Source organism: Seriola lalandi, unplaced genomic scaffold (assembly GCF_002814215.2).
Source record: "Seriola lalandi dorsalis isolate HSWRI2012SDOR001 ecotype SW California unplaced genomic scaffold, Sedor1 jcf7180002054861, whole genome shotgun sequence".
In the NCBI taxonomy this organism is placed as follows: Eukaryota; Metazoa; Chordata; class Actinopteri; order Carangiformes; family Carangidae; genus Seriola; species Seriola lalandi.
The window spans coordinates 657,681-674,331 of record NW_019525414.1 but is presented as its reverse complement, the minus strand read 5'-3'; the positions used below and the strand labels follow the sequence as shown (position 1 = coordinate 674,331).

At 40.2% G+C, this 16,651-nt stretch overlaps 2 protein-coding genes and 1 long non-coding RNA gene across 4 annotated transcripts in view; all 3 read left to right on the top strand.

Annotated features, from left to right (window-relative positions):
* LOC147817887 (uncharacterized) overlaps positions 1-16,651 on the top strand; it is a 165,011-nt gene that overhangs the window by 102,893 nt on the left and 45,467 nt on the right. The window lies entirely within an intron of this gene.
* Positions 1,453-6,744, top strand: LOC111670586 (neurexophilin-2-like). The gene is made up of 2 exons (XM_023427356.2): positions 1,453-1,539; positions 5,519-6,744. The coding sequence occupies exons 1-2, from the start codon at positions 1,483-1,485 to the stop codon at positions 6,359-6,361; spliced, it is 900 nt and encodes a 299-aa protein (XP_023283124.1). The 5' UTR covers positions 1,453-1,482; the 3' UTR covers positions 6,362-6,744.
* On the top strand, positions 6,851-16,192 carry LOC111670587 (serine hydroxymethyltransferase, mitochondrial-like). 2 transcript variants are annotated; one of them, XR_002761877.2, is made up of 13 exons: positions 6,851-7,008; positions 8,014-8,208; positions 9,586-9,665; positions 10,303-10,503; positions 11,533-11,614; positions 11,728-11,850; positions 12,082-12,221; positions 12,470-12,632; positions 12,784-12,883; positions 13,227-13,382; positions 13,747-13,854; positions 14,074-14,265; positions 15,458-16,192. XR_002761877.2 is itself a non-coding variant. In XM_023427357.2 (12 exons), the coding sequence occupies exons 1-12, from the start codon at positions 6,976-6,978 to the stop codon at positions 14,199-14,201; spliced, it is 1,509 nt and encodes a 502-aa protein (XP_023283125.1). In that variant the 5' UTR covers positions 6,851-6,975; the 3' UTR covers positions 14,202-15,411. The 2 variants fall into 2 exon arrangements, 1 of the variants encoding a protein (XP_023283125.1); XM_023427357.2 differs by lacking the exon at positions 15,458-16,192 and having other exon boundaries at positions 14,074-15,411.

Genomic DNA, 16,651 nt, shown 5'->3' with positions numbered 1-16,651 from the left:
CCCACCCCATTCGGCACCTCAGGATCCTCACTTACGTTTCACTGTACAAAAATACCTTTATTGAAATTATTTTGAATTCAGATATATAACTGTTTGCAAAAATTTGAAAACCTCCAATAGTTGTATCAAAAAGGCTGTGTGTGAGAGATAAATGAAAACATCTTAGCCTGTAACTGATCTTAACCACGCCTCTTTTTTGTTGTCACTGATGATCAATCGCGCAACTCTTGAGTAAAGTGGGAATGTTAAACGCTTTTCACATAAATTGAAATAGTTACTGTTTTTCTGCTACTTGCAACTAATACTACACATGCACAATCACCACCTCGCCCATTTAGGAAACAGAAACCATTTCAAACCACTGGCGCTGCCTGTAATGTGTCATCTTCTTAATAGAGGATCTTTGATGGTTCTGCCCCTGTCCTATCAGGACACACGGGTATTTAGCCTAACTGTAGATGATATGTTTTTAGCTAGCTTCATTCTTTGTGACAACAAGATGCAAGAAAACAAAATCCAACATGTGTGTCCTTCAGTATAGGTGAGGGCTAATGACTGGTCTAGATGTAAGACATGTTGCAAACACTTTCTTGGGTGTTCCCATGTGTGAAGGTGATTACATCACACTCACACTCTCCAGTGAACACTGAAACTTTTTCTCACCTACAGTAACACACTAAATAACCCTTTTATTTAGCTGAAGAGAAGACAGACATTGAAAACTAAACCCTGTTAAAACCAATTTAATTATAGGTTTGAATTTATTTTTCTTTCAGGGAATGTTGAGGGGCTTGAACCATGAAACTTTATGTTTCTTTCTTATAGTCAGGCTCTAATTATGCCTCTTTATTTAACACAACCACGTGTATGTTAGTCCTACATGCAGTGATTTGTTGGCTTGAAATTCCACTGATAGGCTGAGGCAGTGGCAGAATCTCACCAAACTTGTCAGTGATTTTTACATTTCCCAGAGAGAGCCCTTGTCATTTTGTCAGCCTCCCCGTGGCTAAAGTATGCAGGGACAGCGGGGCGGGCTGTCAAACTGTGCCCGCTTGAGAGCGCCTTTCCCCGGGTTGATGAGTCATAATAAGGGCCGGCCAGGTGGTGAAAATGAGCAGGGAGGCAAGTGAGGAATATGTGTGTGTGTGTGTGTGCGTGTGTGTGTGTGTGTGTGTGTGTGTGTGTGTGGTGTGTGTGTGGTGTGGTGTGGTGTGTGTGTATGTGTATGTGTGTGTTGAAGGATTGAGAGAGGGAAAAAAGATGGAGAGAGAGAGAGAGATGGTGGGAGGGAGAAGGAGCACTGAGCTGAGTATTCACTCCAGATCTTGGGGGTTTTTCAGTCTCTCACTGCGGAATGTCCTCTCTACTTTTGAAGTGAGTGAAACCTTTAACTCAGTAAATCACCCTTTATTCTCTCGGGCAGTTTGCCTCTCAAACAATCTGAATCTCTGGATGGAGTAACGTTGCTGCTGCAGCTGCAAAATGAAGGCGCTGTGTTTGAACTTTGCCATCACCTGTCTTTGGCTTCTCCCTTCAGCGGTGAGTATAATCAGTGATCATCTCTGCTCTGCTACTGGGCTTCTGTGCTCACTGTTAACATCAGCTATTGTTGCAGTGGCAGTGGGAGGCTTCATTTTCTGCAGATCTACTTATCTGTGCTGTTGTCAAATAATTCATTTCAAATTCCCACATGTTTTGGTTCTGCTACTGTTCATCATATTGCAGCATTGTTGCACAATCAGGCAGTGGTCTTGTTTTGCTTTGCTTTTTTCAACTGTTTAGTTTTTTTTTCTTGATGGAAGGATGTGTTGGTCCTGTGTATGAGAATCAAGATTTTCAATTCTTTTGTTACAAAAATAAACAAATGTAGGCTCAAATTATTCATCCACAGCTTTCTGGTCGTTAATTAAAGGATAATAGACAACTACATGTAACATCTGGAGCAAATCCTCCAAATTATTTGAAGAAGTAGACAGAAGTGAGAAGTCAAATGATTTGTGCTCAGGTTTGACTCCAGTAAGAATTTTACTGACTTCTTGTTTTTTTCTGAGATTTACATCTTCAAAATCTTCCATTGAAAAGTTTGAAATATCCTGTTTTATTCTTTTAGGCACAAACGTGGCACTGGTCTTTTTTTCTGTTTTCTACAGACAGACTCAGAATTGAATGCTTGCATCTCATGATCTGAGAAAGTCTTGATCAAAATTGACTTTTCTAACAGATTGTGAAATTCAGCCAAAATGAATATGTACCGTCCTCAAAATTTTAATTTGTTCCACTCTTCCACTCTCACTCTAGTCTGTAATTCTCTTTCAGACATAATTGTAATTTAATCTGCTCTCCTGTCTTTAATTGAACTTTCTTAACTGTTCTGCATGAGCAGCCATTTGCAACATCTGTACCTTTAACGTTGAAGCTGCCAGGTGAAACCTCAAAGACACCTCGTTTTGTACTTTATTACTTGAACTAAATGATTGTTCAGTCTCTGTCTGTTTGAAAAAGTTTTTATCCCCCTTGGGCTAAAGAAACACTGTCACTTCATTTTTTTGTTAAGTCTGAAAAACTGATGCATTAAGTGTCTTTTTAGCCAATGGCAAGAATGTACTCTCTGTCCTCGAAAATGCAATTACAGCTCTCAGTTTTCTCAGTTTTTTCCTGTGCAGGTGCTTTTGCACAGGTGTTGTTCTGCTTGCTTCCACTCCAACGCTGTTGCTCAGTTGCAGTCACTGTGCTGGCATCTTGACACAGAGCCAATGACACGGCTGTCACACAGTGAGCTCCAATTAGGGTGGGTGAGAACAGCACACAGTTGGAGATTTAGGCTCAGTAACAATAGGCACAGCTGGAGCTCACTTGGTTACAGGAAGAGGCAGAGATTGGCACACAGGGCTGGCGTGGTTAAGGGTGATGTGAATCCCACTTGTTGGTGAGAAATAATGATATAGTGGGAGCTGTTTATTCAGAAACCTGGGGGAGAATCACCCTCAACCTCCATCTGGCTTCGACACATTATGATGAAACAGAAATGAAGTCTTAAACAACAAGTGAGCAGAACTTTTTTGCACATTTCATGTCTGAGTTCTCTAAAAGCATAAAAACCAGTTTCCCACAATTGAAAATTAAATGTTTTTAATGAATGAATTAAGAAAATAAAGTCAGAAACCTGGATTCACCTGACATAGTGAGGTGATCCAATTATTTTTTACTTTTAATTCACTGATTTTTGTTGACATTTTGTGTCTGTACATTTGCTATATTCAAACACATCACATTGCTGCACTACTACTGTGAGATATCAGTCACATAAACATCCTCGCTAATGACTGGATTTATTGGGATTTGAAACAGTAGGTGGCTGCTTCATCAATCTGAACAAGCACTTAATTTCCACAGCCGCACTTCTTTTTTATTTTCTGTGTAGTGCTATTTTTTAACTGAGTGGAACAGTCAGGTGGAATTAACCATGTTTCTGTATGTAACTGATGTCTTCTCTTTTGTGTGCGCTAATGAAATCCAAACTATGACTGATACTTCTATGGCAAAAACAACTACTATTTCTCAAAGGGTTCAACATTTTGAGCAATTAGCTACGATAAATGCTGCACTTTCTATAAATGCATCAGAAAGTTGTCCCTCCATATTCTGTATTGATTGGAAGAATAAATGATATTCTAATATTTAGTAGGCAGTTTGTTCAGATTTTGCGCTGCTAAAGTTTTGCACATAATCTGCAAGCTGTTTACCCATATCTGTAAGAGAAGTGGGTTTTCTAGGCTACTGTTTGTTCCAGATACCTTCATACAGTGTTCCAACAAACATGTAAGGGACAGTCACAGAATGGAGGGGGATGTGAATGGAGATGGGCAAATGCAATGATGAAACAGATGTAGTGATAACTTGACAAGGTGAATCCAGGTGGAACCTTAATACAGTATTAATTTCAAGTATCTAATCCAAACCAACTTTAGAATGGAAACTGGAATATTCAAGGGGAGGACGAAGAGAGAAAAGGGATTTTTAGTCTCTTTGAGACGGCTGAGATGTTCAGCAGAGAAGAGGCTCAATATGGAAAAGATGCACAATTTTACCATTTTCATATTTTCAACAGTGACTTGTGTGTTGACTATGTGCCCTCTCTGCTAAGCATATGGATTAGTAAACCCATAGATGCAGTTCATCATCAAGGTCGCACTGAAAAGTGTTTATACTAAGGAAGGTGAGTATGAGGGAGGACTGCCATAATTAAAATGTGTTAATGGTAGTATGAATGTGACTTTGTGTGTGGGTGTGTGCATGTTCCTTTCTGTAGTCCTTGCCTGAAGGAGCTGACCTACAGTATTGATCACAATCAATTTCAAGTTGTTGTCCTATTTCAGATGATCTGACACATCAAAGCATAATTATTTGAATCGATTATCTGCTGCCTTGTATTAAAGCTAAAATTAAACTGTCCTTCATTTGCGGTTGTCCTAGTGGTCTAAAGATCTTTCTCTCTCCAGTCTATCCTGTCACTTTTAATAGTATGGTGCTAATATTGATATGATAGACCTATTAAAAACGATATGAGTATGATGTTGGTCTCAGAGTTACAGTCTTGCCAGAGAAACATGTCAGAGATTAATGGAAAGGAATTGTAGTTTTCTTTTGTCTTCCTGGAACCTTAAATGACCGAGAAATCTTTTTAGTCAAATCAACTTGTCAGCCAGAGTCAAAGTCTTTTTACTACAAAATGTGTTTTTTTGTATTTCTATAGACAGTGTTTCTGTGCTGCTGCAGGGGAGGGACACTAACACAAAAAGGGATTTTTATACTAAAAAGACTGAAACTCTGGAAGACGCCTGTTTGATTTGTGTAACTCAGTCATGTCAACTTCAGCTTCAGAAAAAATGTGAGCCTACAATATCTTTCAATGGAAAACATTTACTCTATAGGTCCGTTTGTTACTTATACAGTAACACACTTTCACTGTCGAAATTAAATGGAGCAAACTGTTTATTTTGGATCATAAAAAGAGAGGTTCTTAAAAGGTTAACTGTACAGATACAAACATTGACTGTCACTTCTTAGCAATGTCGAGCCACTGACATGGTTTCCTGAGCTTTTCCCAAGTCAAAACACGGAATACATTTCCTTTTATTCTGTGAATTTAGGGGCTGGTTCATCCGAAAAACACATTTAATCACTTACCTCTAGTTATATCTGGCCATGCAAAGAGTTTTCAGGGAAATATCAGAATTTGGTTTGTTGTGCTGAAACAGAGCTACTGTTACTTTTGATGGGTGGTAGTTCCAATGAAAACTGTTCACAATGACAATAACAAAGATGCAGTTTCCAGAAATAAAGTTTAATATTTTTGACATATAATTGTTCAGTACTGTGAGTATCACAAACAAATCGTGTTCTTATCTGTTATAACAGGATCTCAAAACCTGGAAAAGTTGTTTTTTTGTGATTTAGTTGAATCGACTCTAAATGAGACAACAAAATTTTATAGTCATTTATGTTTTGCTCTGTGCAGGTCCAAGAAACAGCCAGGCCCTTTTACTTACAGAACCCACAATGGAGGGAGGAGGAAGGAGGAAGAGGAGACGCTGTGGGAGCTGCACTGAAGGTTAAACATATCTCCAAAGATTTACAGATAATCTCCACCAAACACAAAACACCTGCTTATGGTTCGCTCGGCCCGTACGGTTGGCCACAGAACTTCTCCCAAGCTTTGGATCAGTACGTGTACCGCCCTGCTCCCAAATCCAAACCTCCTGCTAAAACATCCCCAAAGGCCAAGAAGATCCTGGGCTGGGGTGATTTTTACTTCAACGTGAAAACAATGAAGTTCAGCCTCCTGGTGACGGGGAAAATCGTTGACCACATCAACGGGACTTTCAGCGTCTACTTCCGGCACAACTCCTCCCGTCTGGGGAACATATCTGTCAGCATCGTCCCGCCCTCCAAAGCTGTAGAATGGGAAGTTCTGGATCCTCTGACTCAGAGCACTCACACCAAAAACTCAGTCCTGGTTCCGGATGTGATGTCTCACTTCCAGAGCCCCCCTCAGTCGACCAGTCCCCCCCCCCCTGACCAGCAGAAGCAGCAGCAGGACATGACGATGGTGACCGAACTTAACTGCCGGATTGAATACCAGAAAACCAACCGGTCCAAGAAGACCAAACCCTGCATGTATGACCCGGGGCAGACCTGCTACTCAGAAAACACCCAGTCCCAGGCAGCCTGGATCTGTGCCAAACCCTTTAAGGTTATATGCATCTTCATCGCCTTCACCAGCACCGATTACAGGCTGGTGCAGAAAATCTGTCCAGACCACAACTTCCAGACAGAGCAGAACCAGCAGCACTTTGGTTGACAGATTCTGCAAGGCTGAAACTGAGACATCAAACCATTTCTGACTTTTCACACATCCTTCAAAATCATGAGTTCAGTTTTTCAAAAATGGGTTTGAGGTTGACTGTTTTTATACGCCGCTAAAAACTCATTTTCAACATGTCAGTGAGACGTATGATAATGTGTTGATAGCAGAACGTGAGCTTTGTTGTTGTCTGAAACTACACTCACCCAGTCTGACTGATTCATCATATCACTTTGTGTATTGTGAATTTTGTTTTCTGAATATGTATTAATTATTAATGTGAAGACTTTAAACCGAAACTAGTTACTTACTATGTGAAAGATGTGACTTCTTGACTCATTAATAAAACAAAATAGATTCATCTCTAGGGAAAGAATCATCTGTAGTTCTGGAAGCATGAACTGACTTGAAGAGCGCTTGTTCATTGCACAGTAGCAATGATTGATTAGATATTTCTACTTCAAAGACGTGAACCAGATGACAAACAGCTGTAGTCACTTTTATCAGTGACACAAAGTACGCATGTCCAAGGCTCCCGTCCAGTACTGATTTTACTTTCACCCTTTGCACCCTGAGAGTTTTGGTTGTTCCGGGCCTCTGCTGTCACAGACATGCTTACTCTGTCATTACGCCACACATTACAGGTGAGTACATTTCTTTAACAGTGTATTTATTTTAGAGCTTTTTAAGAATACATGCACATATCATTTATTTTCTTCTGCTCCTAATAGCAGTTGTGACTAAATTACACATTTCTGAAAACTAGGTCAGTCTTGTCACCCCAGGTTACCTCCCCCCTGATGGACATGTCTGGTTTGTCAGTCCAGTTGCATAAGTGTCACCGTGTTTGTCTGAGAACTGTGATGATCTCAGGTTGTTGAAAGAGAAAAGAGAGTTACTGTTGGTCCCAGAATAATTTTTGTTGTTGGAGGAAAATTGACTGTACAGTCTGCGCTTTATATAAGACTTAATATGGTCAAGGCTTAGAAAACATAATGAACACAAAAGATGAAAGGAGACTTGCTTCAATATATTTTTATGCTTGAACAGTAATCTGTGTATTAGGCCAAAGTAGCACATAGTTATGTAACTATCATGCAGCTACATGCTGCCTTCAACAAACAAGGCCCTGATAACCAAGTCACTTGTGTGCCTGGCCAGCCCACATTACACTTTTCATGTCCAAGGTTTTCCATAACCGCTCTGCTGAATAACACGTTTGGTTGTTCTCTGCCTTTCATTTAATGGATTGTTTAGAACATCAAAAGACACATTATTCTAACTCCCTTGTTTCCAAACCCCCGGTGCAATGTATTTTGAGTGATGAAAGCGTTTTTGCACAGGCTTACTTTTCATGAGGTTTTCAAAAGACACCAAAGGAGCAATCTTGGACAACAACAACAAAACTGAATCCCTCGGAAACTTTTCAACTCTAGCACAATGGAGAGTTGCACCGGCTCCTGTGACTTAGCATTTGTATCCTCGTTTAGGTTTAATTAACTTTGTAGAGCAGCATCTCTCCAGGGTCGTACATTATTTTCAGTGACAGAGAAGAGTTTTAAAACCATTATTTAAGAAGTGGATATTTAGTCATTGACTTTGATGATTCTTGTCATTCTTGTGCCATTATCCACCACCCCGTGCTGCAGCCCTTCTTCCACAGGGTTTCAGGATGTTTGGGCCAAGGTCGCCAGATCACTGTGGAGTCGTGCAGGCGAGGCCTCAGCAGTACCCGTGGGTGGTCAGGACAGGAAAGTCTGGCCCAGGATGACCCAGAGATGTGGATCCTCCTCCAGCAGGAGAAGGACCGGCAGTGTCGGGGGCTGGAGCTCATAGCATCAGAGGTGAGATCCAAATCTCTTTTAAAAAATAGGATGGACAGAAGTAGTACAGTGGATATGTTTTGTATTTCATGGACTGTTTTCTGATTTTCTTTTACTGTTTGTTACTTACTATTTAGTACTAACTATTGATAAGATTCCTTTTTTAAATCACGGAACTGACAGTTGAACAGAGGGTGAAGAGTGATTGTGAGTAATGAGACAATATTGGAGACTCTGGGTCCCTTTGGTTATTTTGCTGATTTAAAATAATGATTGGAAGTTTCACTAATTCTTCACCAGAGCTGTAGTTTCTGGAATTGAACTGTTTTCTTCAGTGAGATTTCCTTTTCATTTTCCCCCTTGAAAGTCACTGATTTCATCTAGTAGAAGCTGTAGGAAAAGAAGGGAGCTTTCATTCTTTTATTCTCCAGCAATTATGAATCCACAACACTATCAGTCACAATGACATCTGAAAGATTTTCATCTTCATCTTCATGTGCTGTCAGTCAGTCACCACTGACTCCCAGGAGAGAGCCCCTGTTTTTTCTCCAGGAACACAGTCAAATGATCCCATTAGGTTTCCTCACTGATTTCTGCCATTGATCTCCTCATTTTAAGTTGAGACAGAGGAGAAGGGGCGATTGTGGATGTGTGTGTGTTTGTGTTGTGTTGAGATAGTATTTTGAAATGTCATAGAGAGAGTTTTATGTCACATCTGGGACTGGTTTTAAATCCCACTGGAATGATTGAGGGATCCCTGAACAGCGACAGGTTTAGTTTAATACCAAGGCAGAGGAGGTGGCTGTAGAGGACAGAGAGAGAGTGAGTGAGGGAGGGAGAGAGAGAGAGAGATAGAGAGAGAGAGAGAGAGAGAGAGAGAGAGAGAGAGAGAGAGAGAGAGAGAGAATATGTGCAGAAGTGAGACAGGAAAATTATTCATTTACATTCATTTCCTTCTCTGCAGCTCCATCTGTCCTCTGACTCTCAAGTGTCTTTGTGAGATTTGAAGCTGTGCTGAACCCCACAGGATTCAGTATCAGTTAGATTCCTCTATATTCTTTCTTTAATTTGACTATACTTTAATATTTTTTAAAAAAGCTCCTTTTGCAGCTCCCAGACAAACTATTATAAACCTTTTGCAAGATTTATGCAATAAATCTAACTGATTTCAATTGCTTTGATTATCCTTCTACTTGTCTTACTGTCTTTATAATTGGAGAGTGTGGTTGCACTGTGTCGCTGGGTCTTGCTGAAAAAGAGCAGTAGTGTTCAGTCACCCTTCTCCAGGTAAATAAAGGTTATATTTGGATGGTGACAGTGTTCTGAATATATAAGCTTGATAAAAAATGCACAGTGTGTGGCTCTGGATCTTGACACTGTGCTTGTTTGTCCTGTCAGAACTTCTGCAGCCGTGCAGCGCTTGAGGCCCAGGGCTCATGTCTGAACAACAAATACTCTGAGGGATACCCGGGACAAAGGTAACTACATGGATAATGCGCTTTTCAAGTTATAGTGCATGTGATTTAAGATTGTGAACAAGAAATTTGGAGCTTTTGAAAATCACAGAATTTCATTTTTAAAATGTCAGTGAAGCGGGCTTGGGACTAGATGCAATTCAATATAATAAGACCATATGGAACGATAAGATTTAATACTATACAATACAAAATGGCACAATACAATACGAAACAATACAATACAATACGAAATGATACAATAAAATATGATATGATACAATACAATATGAAACGATACAATACAATATGAAACATGATACGATAAAATATGATACAATACAAAATTATATGATATTGTTCAACACAATCTGATGATATGTAGTACAATACAATATGATACAATATCATAAAAAATGATCTGATACAATATAATACAGCACAAAATTATACAACATGATACAATACAATACAATATGAAACCATGCAAAATCATAGACAACATATAACAATGTGATAAAATACAAAACAATGGAAGGTGTAGGCTTTTAAACAACTGTCAGCTCCCATATGTGACTGTGAAGCAGAATATTCAAAACACACAGGGATTTTTCAGCATTTTTCCTATCAAATCTTAATGGTGGCCTCTTGTTTATCTCAGGTACTATGGAGGTGCAGAGATCGTGGACCAGATCGAGCTGCTGTGTCAGAAACGAGCGCTTGCTGCCTTTGGTCTGGACCCAGATTTGTGGGGTGTCAACGTCCAGCCATACTCCGGCTCCCCCGCCAACTTTGCAGCCTACACAGCTGTACTGAGGCCTCATGACCGCATCATGGGCCTGGATCTGCCCGACGGAGGACAGTGAGTGAACATATTATCGTTTTCATAAGTGTCAACCTTCTGGATTCTCTCGTTTGTTGTCAGTGTAGAAAGTGATGTTGCAACAACAGTTTTTTTCAAAAGGTAATGGAAATAACTAATAAATTGATCAAAAATCTAATAAAAAGTGACTTAATAACTAATAGTATCTTGTAAATGATTCTATAAAAATAAAATAAGTAGTAATTGCTAGGTAATGATAATGTGATCGTATGCTATTACTGAGAATTCAAAACAATGAATTATTAAATAGACCTGGTTCATTTAACTGGACACTTTATTAAATGTCTAACAGTTAATACATTATTAGTGGCTACAATGAAATGAAAAGGTTTGAGATATTTTCCACATGAAACTGGATGTTGTTTTCGGACTTAACGTCAAAATGCATTAATGTAAATGACAAACTGTTAGTCACACAGTCGGGAGTTGTCACATTATCCCTCCCTCTTTCAAAGAAATATATTTGAAATGCTTTAACTACAGTAATAGAACCTTGGGAAATGAAAACAAACACTCAAAATATATTAAGGCTGTAGTGAGAGTTCACTTTATGAATGCAGACCAAGTTTTATACTGCATGACTAACACCATGTAAAACTTATCTGATGGAAGGTCAACATTTATACAAATATGCATTGAAGACATAGTATATTTCATATATAAAAATAGCAGAACAATGCACCCAGAAGCTAAAGACAACAACATGAAAGAGCATTTTCAAAAGACATATAACAATATCATATAAAGAAGATTTAGTCTTTGCATGAGCAGACACATTCAGGTACAAGCTACAGTCACTAAAGATGAGCAGTAGATGAGAGGAAGGTCAGTTTCATAGAAATTATTTTTACTATATTTGATCATGTAAATAAACTGTCAGAAAAGAAATCAGGAGCTACAGAGGTCAGAATACGTTCACAATGCTGCAGAAGACCCTCACCTGCTGTTCTGATGATCTGATGCACACTGAATTATGAATCTATTTATTTCTATTCCATGACATTTCAGCCTTACCCACGGCTACATGACAGATGCCAAGAGAATCTCAGCCACCTCCATCTACTTTGAATCGATGCCTTATAAACTGGATGTGAGTAATCATTTGTTTGACTTTTTGTTAATAGAAGAAAAACATGCTCCAGCTGAAAAGATATCAGACTGTAAAACTCTTCCCTCCATCACCTGCCCCTTGTATCATCTCAGCCTAAAACAGGTCTGATAGATTATGACCGGCTGGAGAGCACGGCCCGACTCTTTAGACCCAGACTCATCATCGCAGGGACCAGTGCCTACGCTCGCCTCATCAACTACGCTCGCATGAAGAAGGTACTTCTTACATCAACGATTATCCTGTGCACCATCTTGTTTTCTAAAGTAGCAGCGGTACAAGTAGTAAAACCAACAATTAAAAAGCAGTTTGTTAAATTCCCAAATTAAGAGCAGAAAAATATAACAACAATAAAATTAGGGAACACAAAAAGAATGAAGTACAATGTTTTAAAAGCCTGAACATGGGAATGAGTTTTATCACTTAGTGTGTGTGACTGTGTATTTCAGCTGTGTGTGGAGCTGAACGCCTACCTGCTGGCAGACATGGCTCATATCAGCGGCCTGGTGGCAGCAGGAGCTGTTCCCTCTCCTTTCCAACACGCCGACCTGGTCACCTCCACTACCCATAAGTCCCTACGTGGAGCAAGGTGAGTGCCAGGATGCTGTGTGTGATTTTTAAAAATAATTTATAACAGGACAAGTGTCAACTCAGGTCAGGTCAGGTTGTTAAGATAGTGTGTTTTACTTCAAATCTGACTCATGGCCCTTTACTGCATGTCACCCCCCCCCCTCTCTCTCTCCCTGATTTTCCTGTCTGTCTCTTGCTTCGCTATCTGAATAAAAAACTTCAAGAGACATGTCAGGCTGAGGCTCTCTTTCTGTCTCCACTCTGCAGGGCTGGTCTGATCTTCTACCGGAAAGGTGTGCGGTCTGTGGATAAGAAAGGTCTGGAGGTGACCTATGACCTCCAGGACAGGGTGAACTTTGCTGTGTTCCCTTCACTTCAGGGAGGCCCTCACAATCACGCCATTGCTGGGGTGGCCGTCGCCCTCAAACAGGTCCAGATACTTCAAATCAGAGAGAAAATCATTCTCAGCAGAATATAGGAAACTCAGCTTCAGCGTTCAGTAGCTCATGTATAAATCACACGTCCTAGTTGTCATCTGGAGTGTCTTAATATGAACCGACGAATAATTTCTGTCTCGGCAGGCTTCCACTCTCATGTTCAAACAGTATATCACTCAAGTGCTGCTGAACGCCAAGGCCATGGCTAACGCTCTGCTGAGGAGAGGCTACACCCTGGTGTCAGGTACAGAGGCAACTGCTTCATACATTTTTGTTCTTGTATAAAAAAACATGCATTTACATAAGCTGTTTGTTTATCTTTTTATGTTTATCTTTTCTCACTGACTATGGAATTAGTACTAATATTGCATCTCTTGATTCAGTCACTTTTGGATCACTTTTTTATTCACTCCAACCTCATTTGCATTCTGTTCCTATGACTGTGGAAAAGTTCATTTAACCTTCACTTGACAGTAGATTGAATGGAAATGGAAATTTATCTCGCTGCTAGACACACTTACCCCTAAACGCAACACAATTTAGTTTTATCCTAATCATTAATTTTTAATCTCTCCTCTCTCTCTCAGGTGGAACGGACAATCACCTGGTCTTGGTTGACCTTCGACCTCGCGGGATCGACGGGGCTCGGGCGGAGAGGGTCCTGGAGCTGGTGTCCATCACTGCCAACAAGAACACCTGCCCCGGAGACAAGAGCGCCCTGACTCCAGGAGGACTCCGGCTTGGTAGACTAATAAAAACATAAGAGTTTGAGCAGGACGGGCTGGTAAAGGGATTATTCTTGGTGAAGAGCTGCAGGAGTGGAGGTTGTTTGGGCGGAATCTGTCAACCAGTCAGTCTTCCTACCCGTATGATAGTGAATCCTTTCTTCTCTCTGCGGGCCTGTCTTTGTGATGTGTCTCTGTTTGCTTTCGTCTGTCTGTTATTGTCTGTGTGTCCGTTGGCCTGTCAGTCAGTCTGTCAGCATGTCTCTCTCAGCCGCACCAGTCTTAACCCTCTTTATCAACTTTATCAATCGTGATGGAGCTAATCTTGTCATATCTTTTTCATATTCTTACCTTGATTTTATCTGTTGTCACTTTTCCACAGGAACCCCGGCTCTGACCTCCAGACAGTTCAGCGAGGCAGACTTTGAGAAAGTTGTGGAATTTATTGATGAAGGGATCCAGATCGCACTGGATGTGAAGAAGAAGACTGGTGAGAGAAGACAAAGTTTCTTTATTGTGTCTAAACTTTTCATTTATCAGAGAGAACCGTGGAGTGGTGACATATTGTTTGTAGAACACCTGAACGCGCACCAAATGAAAAGAAAAATCTAATCTTCTATCTTAACAAGCGCTCCCGTCCCCAATACTTTTTGTACAGTCCCTCACATACTGAGGACACCTTCACAATACTTCACTTGTCTCCCAACAGGAAACCTGGCCAGCTTCAAGTCCTTCCTTCTGGAGGACCCAGAGACAGTGTCACGCGTCACAGAGCTCCGCCAGCGGGTGGAGCTCTTCTCCAGGCCCTTCCCCATGCCAGGATTCACTGACCACTGACAACAGCACAGACACATGTATCTAGGCTAGTCATAAAAACACCACGTCAGATCAAAAGAGAAAGGTCTGATCAAGTGTTGACTCATATCATTTCAGTATCACATGTTTATTATTTTCTAATGGCTGTAACAATAATGCTAATGTGTAATAATCATGTAATAACTTATTACAAGTGGTCCCATTATTTTATGTATAACACATTATGATATAGCAATAAGCAGATATAGCAGTTATATATATATATATATATATATATATATATATATATATATATATAGTGGTTAAATAATTTGTCAACAACTATAACTCAATGAATGGAGGCTGGTGTATAAAAAGCTAATGAATGATATATAGTAAAACACTTAAATGTGTCCTTACCTACTGCTACATTATATCATGTTATAAATCATTTGTTAAGTGTTCATTAACAGCTTATAAATGTGAAATAAGGAGACTTACAGTAAATTAGTGTTACCTCAGTGTCTTGTGCTCCTGATGAAGTGACGTCACAATAATGAGATGATGTTAAATTGCAGCAGGTTATCACATCAGCAGGTTTAAATAAATGATCTCATTCAGCAGAACAACTCGTTACACTTTGGCAACTTATTAGAGTAGGGGGCAAAATTCTCATCAGCCACTTTGGGAAATTATGTTTGAACCTTTTAGATATGGAAAAGGATTGGTTTCGTGCAGGCAAGAGATGACCAGGTCAATAATACTGATCATTTCCATAAAGATTTAATTCATTAAAAACAAAAAAGATTTAATAAAAAAATGTTACACAGTAGTGTACATCATCTGTAGCTGCTGTAGTTTTCACTGGATAGACAGACCACAAGGGATTTTAGGTAATTGGTTTTTTGTCCCCAAGCTCTTATCAACGTTAGGCCCTGGGAAACTCACAGTAGCTGTGTTGGGAAGTGAACACACGCTCAGTTCACACCCACAAAACTACAAACCAAAAATCACCCATAGCTTCACTTTGATTTGCTCTTGTAAATACAGTAGATCTTCTTCAGTGTAATAAAAAGCCATCCTGAATGTTTGATGACTTTCCTTTCAGAGGCTCTCTTGTCACTTGCGTTGGTCTGGCTGTGGGATGAAAGCCTGCTGCTGTGTAACATTTGATAGGGAGGCAGATGATTTATGTTTACAGTGAAAGGAGGGAAGAGGCTCTTCAGATTAAATAAACACTGATCCGTGTTAAGCTGCTGGCATTTCCTCCGGTCATTTCCTCTCACTGTCGTCTTCAGGGAACAGTCCAGAAGAAGAAAATCAGCTCTGGACAGAGACAGAGATCGGACAGGAAGATAGTTGGAGCCAAAGATTCACACCCTGAAAAAAAATCTTCTCTTCAACCAGGAGCACCTTCACTCAGCTGTTGGCAGAGGTTCCTACTTCCAGCTAAACTATTTTTATTTTTATGATACTGTGTCTTTATGTCACCCTGTTGCCCCACATTATGCTAATATACACAGACATATACAGGAGAAGATGAGAAGATTATGTAGCTCCAGAGTTCTTCACTGTCCTCACAAATCCTTCAGAACTTCCATTTCTGTTTATTTAAACGCATCCTCTCCCGCTCAGTCTGCTCTTTATACAGATAAACAGAGCTAGCTTCCTCTTGCTCTCACTCTGGGTTGTAATTACAATGTTTGCTATTGTTTTATTTTGATGAGTTTATTTCTTGTTCTAAGAGGAACGTTTCCTCTGGGACATAAAGTGCTTTATAAACGAGCCGTGCAACATGAAGCAGCTGCTGGAGCCTATTGGAGCGCTTAATATTTATTTCATTAAAGAGCTGAATGATGGCGCCTTGGTGGCTCCCCTGGTGGAGCGTATCACAAAGGCTTAGTCCTAACCTCAGCAGCCATGGGCTCCAGACCAACCCTCGGCCCTTTGCTGCATGTCATCCCCTGACTTTCCTGTCTATCTCTCACTGTCCTGTCAGAATAAAGGCAAAAATGGCCAAAAAAAGAACTGAATGGGCTTTTGTTTAGTGTCAGTCTTATTTGCATCCTCCTCTTTTTTTTTTAATCTGTCTTTCAACTTTTTACTTTTTTGCTTGAGCCTCTGCGACAGGAATGTGTCCCGTCCACAGAGAGTGGCCCAGCTGAATCACAGGTCAAAGATCAGGGAAGCTCTCAGCTCTGTCATCAAAAGACACACACACACACACACACACACACACACACACACACACACACACACACACACACACGCAGCATCACAATACAAATAACGACTCATCTCTGTTCCTGTTTCTCATGACCTGACAACTGCTTTGACGCAGTATGTGTGTGTGTGTGTGTGGCTGTGTGTGTGTGTGTGTGTGTGTGAATTTTAAGGCTTTTAAATATCCTTTAGGGAAAGCATTGGATCCCTCATGTTCCATCGTTCTAGGTCACTAGCCCTATCCTAATTTCCGCAACAATCCCTGTGGT